Source organism: Mustela lutreola, chromosome 9 (assembly GCF_030435805.1).
Source record: "Mustela lutreola isolate mMusLut2 chromosome 9, mMusLut2.pri, whole genome shotgun sequence".
Lineage (NCBI taxonomy): Eukaryota > Metazoa > Chordata > Mammalia > Carnivora > Mustelidae > Mustela > Mustela lutreola.
Window position 1 is genome coordinate 56,817,874 of NC_081298.1, and position 11,174 is coordinate 56,829,047.

Sequence of the window (11,174 nt, forward strand, 5' to 3'; positions counted from 1 at the left end):
CCTCTGGTCTCCAGGTTTTTGATGAGAAATCCACTGACCTTCTAATTCTTTTCCACTGTAGGTAAGGTGTTGATTTTTTTTTTTCTTCTGTCTTCAAGACTTCTTTGTCTTTAGCTTTCAAGAGTTTATGATGTGTCTTGATGTGAATTTCTTTGGGTGTACCCTGTTTGGGGTTTTTTCAGCTTCTTGAATCTGTAGGCTTATGTCACTTTCCAAGTTTGGGAAGTTTTCAGCCATTATTTCCTTTTTCATCCATATTCTCTCTCTCTCCTCTTCTAGGTCTCCATGGCACAAATGTGAGATCTTTTGTTTCAGCCCCACAGGTCCTTGGGACACTGTTTTTTAGTTTATTTTATATCTGTTGTTCAGATAAATAATTTCAATTCTATTATCCAGTTAACTAATTCTTTCCTCTGTCTATATTCTGCCAATGAGCTTATCTACTCAACTTTTGATCTCAATTATTGTCTTTTTGCAGTTCTAACATTGCCACTTGGTTCTTCTTTATATTTTGTCTTTTGTGAGGATTTCATTTTTTCATTTTTTTCAAGCATGCATGTAATTATTTGTTGAAACATTTTTTATCATGACTTCTTTAAAATATGTATCAGATAATTCTAATACTTCTGTTATCTCTGGATTTGTCTTTTTTCGTTCATTTGAGATCTTCCTAGCCATCAACAACAATAGAGGATTTGGCTGACTTGCCTCACATTCTTTACCCCTTTTTGGAAATATTTTTAAAAATAAAATTAAGAACATTTGAGATCTGCCTAGTTCTTGATGTGATGAGTGGGTTTCTATTGAAACTGGAAGATTTATGTCACATTATGAGACTCTGGATTTTATTTAAGCTTTCTGATATAGCTTGTTTCTTCTGATATCTCTATGGCGGTAGATGTCTAGGTTCCCATTCACCCTTCATTGACACCCAAGTAGGGGCTTCTTTTTGTTCCTGGCAGGGGGGTAGGGTGGGAATCTGTTTCTCTGTGTGGTCTCCACTAAGACACTGGAGTGGGCAGGCTCTCAACTTGGCCTTCCCTAACAACTGGTACAGTGTTACAGCCTTCTGAAGGTGGACCTCCAGACCTTACAGCCTTTACTGGCCTTAGTGGGGACTGGGCCACAGTTTTCTCTGTGGTCTGTACAAGTGGGTATCATCTATAAATGTTTTCTTCTTGATGAGCTTCTCTTTTCCTAATGCTTTGGCTGAGAAAGCAGGCCTCTGTTGGGGTTATTTTTGATTGTTATTGGTATTTCTGGGTTTCTGGACTCTTCAGCTCTACGTCTGTGATAATGAGGCAAAAGGAAACCAAGGAACTCAGCACTATGTCACGCATCATTGCTCTACTCCCAAGACCCCCACGAGTCTGTCTTTTTTCTCCATAGAGTCTCTTTATGATTGCTTTGTACATACCATTCAGGGTTTTTAGCTGTACTTACCAGGTGGAAAAGGGAAAAACATATTTACTCCATCATCCAAAAGTGAAAATACATCACTCCCCCCGACCAATATCCCAGGTAATCCTAATGTGCAGGGAAGGCTGAGAACCATCAGATGGTGGTGACTTGGCTCAGGTAGCACCAACTTCAGGCTATCTTTGAAAGTACCTTCATAAAGGTGATTGCTATCCCCATTAAGGAATGTGATACTCCCTCCTCAGCACAGCTCCAGAGGAAACAGGGTCACCCAACTAAAGGTAGCCCATACTCAAGACTTTGGTGACTGTTGACAGTGGTATTGAGGGGATTACTCTAACACTGTGGTGGCTATTTTCCTAGGAGGAGAGGGGGCTATTACTGAGGTTAGGATACTTGGGCTTCTCTTGGGGCTGGCAAAGTTCTGGGTGTAGTTAACCTCAAACTATGCACTTATTTTGTGTGGTTTTCTGCATCTGTGTTTTATTTTAAATTTTTTTTTAAAGTTTTTAAAATAATTTTTAATTGTGTTGTACTTCTGTTAATTGCCATTCACAATGTCTGATGGTGGCCCTTTGTCTCTGCAGGTCTCAGCCCCACAGAGCTGCCATTTGACTGCCTTGAAAAGACAAGCCGAATGCTCAGCTCCACGTACAACTCCGAGAAGGCCGTTGTGAAAACATGGCGCCACCTGGCCGAGAGCTTTGGACTGAAGAGGGATGAGATTGGGGGCATGACAGATGGCATGCAGCTCTTTGACCGCATCAGCACAGCAGGCTACAGCATCCCAGAGCTGCTCACAAAACTGGTGCAGATCGAGCGGCTAGATGCTGTGGAGTCCTTATGTGCGGACATACTCGAGTGGGCCGGGCTTGTACCCCCGGCCTCCCAACCACCCACGACATCCTGAGGAGCCGGCCTGTGGGCTGTCCTCCCTGGGAGGCACCAAGGATCCAAGAAGGGCTCTGGAGTTGTGAGTGCTGCCAAGAGACTGCTAAGAATTGAGGCTTTTTCTGCTGTCACAGGCTTTGCCCTAGGCTGTTCCCAGGAACAAGAGGAAATGAAGCCCATCTTCTAATCTAATCAAAGATAAAATATTAAAGCTGGGATATTCCCAGCTCCCCACCTGTACCTCACCTCACCAGGCAGGATGAGTATTTATTCATGAACTCATTCAAGGGACATTGCTGGGTGCTCAGATGAACCAAACAATGTGGGGATGACAGAGGTGAAGAATCTATTCCTGTCTTTAAGGAGTTTACAACCTAGGGAGAGATAGAAGATGTGTTTACAAACCACCTTGCTAGAAGACATCAAAGAGTCTGGGTGAGGGGACGCTAAGAAAACGTGAGATAAGTTCTGAGGGAGGAGATGACTCCCCAAGCATGATGAAGGAGGGCAGCCTCATGAGGAAAGCAGCTTGAAAGACTGGTGACATGTCTACAAAAGGCAGACACCCACTCCATCTAGTGTGTCAGGTTCGGTACTTGTCTATGGCTTCATTGGGATAACTTTGCCTGTTCTTGAGGCCATCCGTATTCCTACAGCCCTTCCAGTCACTGATGGAAGAGTTCACTCTGTGGTCTGCCTTCTGTCACTGATATACAAGGTATGTGTTTGCTCAGTCAGGTAGACCTGTGTCCAATCTGTGGCCAGTTTCTACTGCATGCATCCCGGGCCTGGGACCGGGTGATTTTGTATTACACATGAATTGCTTTCCACTCTCATCCTAGTCAGGTTTGACCCTTTGTGGGAAGCAATGCTCAAGAACATTATCCATGATGTGTCAGCCTGTTTTAGCTTCAAACAGAAAGGAGTGGTCTGCTGTATGTATAAAGAGAAATGGTGACTTTCTAAGAGTTCAGCCAAGCACAATTGTAGAATCTGAGCATCCAAGACTTGTGGATGAGACTTGAGGCATGAAAGCTTCTGAACCAGTCAAGGAAAGTGGGGCCTCACAGCACAGGTACGGCCTGGGCTTGGAATCAGGGACCTGGTTCTAGTTGTGTCAACTTGGACCATTTTCTTCTCCCTCCCAGGCTTCAGTGTCTCTTCTGATAAGGAGAGGTTAGCCTGTGGCTCTGCAATCAGGGGAATTAAGGTGCAGGTGGGCAACAGGGAAGTGGGGCTGTAGGAAATCCCAGGCCTTCAAGGTGTACATCCAAGTGAATACATCCAAGTGAATACCGGGAGTCATCAAGTAAGATGAGACTAGAAGCAGAAGAACTCAGAGTAACTATAGTTGTTTGACATATGTTTAGAGATAAATAAACTGGCATTGTTCTTGGAAGATTCTCTTACCACACATGCTGTTGCCAAGAGCGTGGGAGCCAGTGTACTAATCATACCAGGGGGTTAATTTAGAGTTCATGCTGAGCTTCCTAATGACAGATCTATGGGTTATTACTAAATTAAAACCAGTCTCTGGCTTACAAAGCGATGTTTTTAAAATTACAAGTCGCATGACTGAGCAAATGCTTTGGGGGGAGGAAATCAGTCATATGTTCAGAGCCAACAAGCAATTTCCCACCAATGAATGTAGAACATACTGTGATAGGATCATAATTAGGTCCTGAGTATTTAATATCATCATTTGCTGTGTCTGTTTGCTGCTGTTTTTCAGAACCTATCTGGTATATCCTTGCAAGCTAAATAGTCCATGGCAAAACTTAATTATCCTTTTAATTCCTCTTTGAAATTCTATGGCACCCTTTTCTCATGCTTTGTGATGATGATGATGAGAGGCTCCCCCTGAATCAGGCAACAAATGTCACATGTGATGAGCGTACCATTCCAGAGAGACAGCCTGCAGTTTCCCAAGAACAACATTCTCAGTGAAGGAGCAGGGGGTGCTGTTCCCAGGCCCGGAGCTTGGCCTCATTTCATGGGGCCAGATGTCCAGCCAGCATCACACCACGTTTTGGTGACTCTAAACTTGCCATTTTTAGGGAGCTCGTCCTTACAGAGTTAAACATTCCTTTGTCATTCACTTATTTGGAAACAAATCCAAGAAAAGTCTATTTTGATGGACTTTAGCCTACGTTATGAAATTCAAATCAATGAGACCACAGTGATTACCACTGACCAGAGCCGGGAACTCCACCTTGCCATTCTGTATGGGGACAGGCATGGTTTTGCTATCCTGAAAAACATTTAGGGAACATCCGAGGCTAAGAGCTATGGGTCTAGCCAGTGAAGTCTTAATTTTCAATAGTTTTGTCTAATTTTGTATACATAACTTATTATATTTTACAATTTCAATAAACTAATAAAAAGGAGATCAACAGATTGCTACAAAGTGAGTTCTTTCCGGGGGTGGATGAAAGGAGGAGGTGGGTGAGTGGAGAAGCCTTTGATTTCTCTGGTCCTGGTTATTGCCCGTGTATGATGAGACTGTAGGATTGTGACCAGCCTAAATGAATTGCCTACATTTTTTATGGTCTAGGTCATGTGTTCGACAGAAGCAAACATTACAATGAGATTGTGTAAATAAACTCCTGGAGCATTGCTTTCCAAGTTGCCATCACTGTATCACTTAGCTCCTGCTGTGTAATGCTAAAATGCCCAGAATTCAGTGGCTTAAAGTGACAATTTATCACTATAGTTCAGAGGTCGATAAGGATCTCAGCTGATGTAAGGTGGTCTCAGTTGGATATGGCTCAGTGGGGGCCACTGTCTGTTGGGATACTCTCACCGCACGGTTGCTCTGTTCTGTCTCCCCCATCCTAGGCCTCAGACCGTCATTTAGATTAGGCCTGCCTCCATGACGACAATGAAAGAAGAGCAATAGTGCGCAGACATACAAAGTTTCGTCAGGCTTATACCCAGAACTGGCACATCATGCCTTCTAGCTCATTCTTTTGGCCAAAGCAAGTCATAACCCTAACTCTATGAAGAACAAAGTCAAATCACAAAAGGTAAAATATTAGGCCAGACAATGCAAATACCCACAGGTATGTTTGTTTCCTATGACTGCAGTAACAGTCATAGGACTGTTTTTAAACCACAAACTTAGTGGTTTAAAGCAACAGAATTTATGGTCTTACAGTTCTGGAGGTCAGAAGTCCTCAAGTCAAAGGTTGAATGGAGTTGTGTTCCTTGTGGAGGCTATAGAAGAAAATGTTGCCTGTTCTAACTTCCAGCCTCTGTCCATATTTGTTGGCTCATGGTTCCTTTCCATCTTCCAGGCCAGCAATCCTGTCTCTCCAACCTCTGCTTCCTTTGTCACATATCCTTCCCGGTCACCCTCCTGCTTCCCTCTCCTTTCCCTTGTGATCACATGGGGCCACCCAGGTAATCTGGAATCATTTCTCCATCTCAAGCTTAATCACTTCTACGAAGTGCATGTGAGGTCACATGGTCCCAAGACATAGGGTTGATGGACTTTAGCCTACGTTATGAAATTCAAATCAAGGGTAAATGTTTTTGAGGAACCATTGGTTCTGCCAATGGTTGGATTTTTTTTTTTTAATTTCCCTTCAGTTTATTTAAATTAAAAAAACAAAGAGACAAAAAACAGTTAACTCATCCATTCCTCCCACTCCCACCCTCAATTCTCAGAACCACCGATCTGTTCTCTGTGTTTATGAGCTTGCTGGGTTGGGTTCTTTTTTAGAGTCCAGGTAAAGTGAGATCATACAGTACGCTTGTACAGTTCTTTGGGCATTCAAGGTCTTTTGTGGTTCCATACAAAGTTTAGACTTTTTGTTCTATTTCTCTGAAAAATATCATTGTAATACTGATAGGGATTGCATTGAATCTGTACATTGCTTTAGGTAGTATGACAATTTTAATAATATTAATTCTTCTAATCTCTGAGTAAAGAATATCTTTACACTTATTTGAGTCTCCTTCAATTTCTTTCACTAATATCTTGTATTTTTCAATATACAAGTCTTTCACTTCTTTTGTTAAATTTATTCCTAGGTACTCAACCTATAGTAAATATATGAAAAACCAACAGCTAATATCATGCTAATGGGGAAGACTGAGAGCTTTTCCACCACGGTCAGGAACAAGACAGGGATGTCCACTATCACCACTTTTATTTTACATAGTATTGGAAGTCCTAGCCTCAGCAATCAGACTACAAAAAGGAATAAAAGGCATCCAAATCAGCAAGGAAGAAGTCAAACTTTCACTATTTGTAGATGACATGATACTCCAGATAGAAAACGTGAAAGATTTCACCAAAAAGCTGCTAGAACTGATACTCAAGATCAGTAAAGTCCCACAAGACAGGGGCACCTGGCTGGCTCAGTTGGAAGGGCATGGGACTTGATGTCAGGGTCAGGAGTTTGAGCCCTACACTGGGTGTAGAGATTACTTAAGTAAATAACAATTTTTTAAAAGGTGGTAAGATCCAAGATCAATATACAGAAATCTATTCTATTTCTATAGGTCAATAACAAGGCAACAGAAAGAGAAATCCAGGAATCAATCCCATTTACAACTGCACCAAAAACTGTAAGATACCTAGGAATAACCAAAGAAGTAAAAGAACTGTACTCTGAAAACTATAGAATGCTTATGAAATATGTTGAAGATGACAAAAAAAATGGAAAAACATTCCATGCTCATGCATTGGAAGAAGAAATATTGTTAAAATATCTATACTACCCCAAACAAATATTTTGATATCTCTATCAAAATAGCACCAGCATTTTTCACAGAGCTAGAACAAACAATCCTAAAATTTGTGTGGAACCACAAAACACCCCAAACAGCCAAAGCAATCTTCAAAAATAACAGCAAAGCTGGACGGTGCCTGAGTAGCATAGTCATTTGGGTGTCTGACTCTTAGTTTCAGCTTAGGTCATGATCTTGGGGTTGTTGAATCAAGCCCCATGTTGGGCTCCTTGCTCAGCTTGGAGTCTGCTTGGGATTCTCTCTCCATCTCCCTCTTCCCCTACCCCCACCACACTCTCTCCCTCTCCCTTAAATGAGCAAATAAATCTTAGGAAAGGAAGAAAGGAAGGAAGGAAGGAAGGAAGGAAGGAAGGAAGGAAGGAAGGAAGGAAAGAAGGAAGGAAGGAAAAAAGAAAGGAAGGAAGGAGCGGGGAAGGGAAGGAAGGAAGGATGGAGGGAGGGAGGGAGGAAGGGAGGAAGGAAGAAAAGGAAAGCTGAAGCATCACAATTCTGGACTTCTAGTTATATTGCAAAGCTATAGTAACCAAAACAGTATGGCATTAGCACAAAAATAAACATACAAATAGAACACAACAGAAAAACCAGAAATGAAGCCACAACTGTATGGCCAATTGATCTTCAACAATGCAGGAAATCATTTTCAATGGGAAAAAGATAGTCTCTTCAACAAATGGTGTTGGGAAAACTGGAGAGGAACATGGAAAAGAATGAAACTGGACTACTTTCTTACACTATACACAAAAATAAAATCAAAATGGATGAAAGTCCTAAATGTGAGATAGGAAATCATTAAAATCCTAGAGAACACAGGCAGTAACTTATTTGACATTGGCTATAGCAATTTCTTTTTAGATATGTCTCCTGAGGCAAGGGAAACAAAAGTAAACATAAACTATTGGGACTATGTCAAAATAAAAAGCTGCTGTACAGTGAAGGAAACAACAAAACTAAAAGGAAACTTATGGAATAGAAGAAGATATTTGCAAATGGCATATCTGATAAAGGGTTAGTATCCAAAAATCTATGGAGAACTTATCAAACTCAACACCCAGAAAAATATAATCCCATAAAAAATGGACAGAAGATATGAATAGATGTTTTCCCAAATCAGACATACAGATGGCCAACAGACACAAGAAAAAATGCTCAACATCACAGATTATCAGAGAAATTCAAATCAAAACTACAATGAACTATTACCTCACACCCTCACATCAGAATGGCTAAAATCAACAACACAAGAAACAACAGGTGTTGGGAAGGATGTGGAGAAAAAGGCACCCTCTTGCACTGTTGGTGGGAATGCAAACTGATGTGGCCATCTGGAAAACAATATGGAGGTTCCTCAAAAAGTTAAAAATAGAAATACAAATAAATAAATAAATAAGAAATATCATATGACCCAGCAACTGCATTATTAGGTATTTACCCCCAAAATGCAAATACTAATTTGAAGGGATACATGAACCCTGATGCTTATAGCAGCATTATCTAAAAGAGCCAAATAATGGAAAGAATCCGAATGTCCATCAACTGATGAATAGGTAAGGAATATGTGGTATATATGCAAAATAGAATATAGCCATTAAAAAAACAATGAAATCTTGCCATTTGCAGCAACATGGATGGAGCTATAGAACATTATGCTAAGAAAATGTGTCAGTTAGAGAAAGACAAATACCATATAATTTCACTCATATGAGGAGTTTAAGAAACAAAACAAAAGAGTGAAGGGGTAAAAGAAGAGAGAGAGAGAGGCAAACCAAAAAATAGACTCTTGATGATAGGGAACAAATTGATGGTTACCAGAGGGGAAGTGGATGTGGAGTTGGGTTAAATAGATGATGGGGATTAAGGAGTACACTTTGATGAGTACTGAGTGTTGTATGGAAGTGTTGAATCACTATATTGTATACCTGAAACTAATATTATACTATATGTTAACTAACTGGGATTTAAATAAAAACTTAAAAAAAATTATTCCTAGGCATTTTATTCTTTTGGGTTTAACTGTAAAAGAGATTATTTTCTTAATTTCTCTTTCTGCTACTTCATTATTAGTGTTAAGGAATGCAATAGATTTGTGTATTGATTTTTGTCTTCTACAACTTTACTGAATTTGTTTATTAGTTCTCACAGTTTTTTAATGGGGTATTTATGGTTTTCTACATATAATATCATGTCATCGGCAAATAGTGACTATTTTGTTTCTTTTCCAGTTTGGATGCTCTTTATTTATATTTTTAATCAAATTTCTCTGGCTAGGACTTCAATACTATTGTAAATAAAAGTAGTGAGAACAGACATCTTTGTCTTGTTTCTGATATTAGAGGAAAAACTTTCAGCTGTTCACTATTGAGAATGAGGTTAGCCATGGCCTGTCATATATGGCCTTTATTACACTGAGGTACATTTCTGCCTATACCCACTTTATTAAGAGTTTTTATCACAAATGGATGTTGAATTTTTCAACTGCTTTTTCTGTATCTGTTGAGATGATCATGTGACTTTTATCTTTAATTTTGTCTTTGTGATGTATTACATTGAGTGATATGCACATGTTGAGCCATCCTTACATCCCTGGAATAAATCCCACTTGATCATGGTGTAAGATCCTCTTAATGTACTGTTGAAATTCAGTTTGCTAATATTTAGTTGAAGACTCTTTCATCTTTGCTCATTAGGGATATTGACCTATAATTTTGTTTGTAATATACTTGTCTGGTATTGGTATTAGGGCTGGCCTAATGCCTCATAAAATGTGTTTGGGAGATATTCCCCTCTTGTACTTATTTGAAGATTTTGAAAAGAAGTGGTATTCATTCTTCGTTGAATGCATTCTAGGACTTTCCAGTGAAGCCATCTGGTCCTGAATTTTGCTTGTTGAATGGTTTTTAACTATTAATCTATCTCCTTTCTAGTTCAGATTTTCTATTTTGTTATGATTCATTTTTGGTAGGCTACATATTTCTAGTAATTCTTCCACTTCTAGACTGTCCAATTTGTTGGCATATAATTGTTCGCTGTAGTCTCTTAGGGGTCTTTGTATTTCTTTTTTTTTTTTTTTTTTAAAGATTTTATTTATTTATTTGACAGAGAGAAATCACAAGTAGGCAGAGAGGCAGGCAGAGAGAGAGAGAGAGAGGAGGAAGCAGGCTCCCTGCTGAGCAGAGAGCCCGATGCGGGACTCGATCCCAGGACCCTGAGATCATGACCTGAGCCGAAGGCAGCAGCTTAACCACTGAGCCACCCAGGCGCCCCGCGTCTTTGTATTTCTTTTTTTTAATTTATTTTTAAACTTTTTATAAACATATAATGTATTTTTATCCCCAGGGGTACAGGTCTGTGAATTTCCAGGTTTACACATTTCACAGCACTCACCATAGCACATACCTTCCCCAATGTCCATAACCCCACCACCCTCTCCCGACCCCCCTCCCCCCAGCAACCCTCAGTCTGTATTGTGAGATTAAGAGTCTCTTGTGGTTTGTCTCCCTCACAATCCCATCTTCTTTCATTTATTCTTTTCCTACCCCCCAAATCCCCCACATTGCATCTTCACTTCCTCATATAAGGGAGATCATATGATAGTTGTCTTTCTCAGCTTGACTTATTTTCCTAAGCATAATACCCTCTAGTTTCATCCACGTCATCACAAATGACAAGATTTTATTTCTTTTGATGGCTGCATAGTATTCATATATATATGAATTATATGATTATATTCATATATGAAATATATATGAATATATATTTTATATATGAAATATATGATTATATATATATATATATATAAATATGAAAATCTCACATCGTCTTTATCCATTCATCTTTTGATGGACATCTAGGTTCTTTCCATAGTTTGGCTATTGTGGATATTGCTGCTATAAACATTCGGGTGCACATGCCCCTTCAGACCACTACATTTGTATCTTTAGGGTAAATACCCAGTAGTGCAATTGCTGGGTCATAGGGTAGCTCTATTTTCAACTTTTTGAGAAATATCCATGCTGTTTTCCATAGTGGCTGCACCAGCTTGCATTCCCACCAACAGTATAGGAGGGTTCCCCTTTCTCTGCACCCTCACCAGCATCTGTCATTCCCTG

At 39.9% G+C, this 11,174-nt stretch overlaps 1 protein-coding gene across 3 annotated transcripts in view; it reads left to right on the top strand.

Annotated features, from left to right (window-relative positions):
• The window catches only part of EDAR (ectodysplasin A receptor), a 92,214-nt gene extending 86,020 nt beyond the window's left edge, over window positions 1-6,194 (top strand). For all 3 annotated transcript variants that reach the window (XM_059134273.1, XM_059134274.1, XM_059134272.1), the window contains one exon: window positions 2,007-6,194. In XM_059134273.1, coding sequence (XP_058990256.1) covers window positions 2,007-2,329 — 323 coding nt within the window. In that variant the 3' untranslated portion in view covers window positions 2,330-6,194. The remainder of the gene's footprint in view (window positions 1-2,006) is intronic.
• Window positions 6,195-11,174: the final 4,980 nt, after the last annotated feature.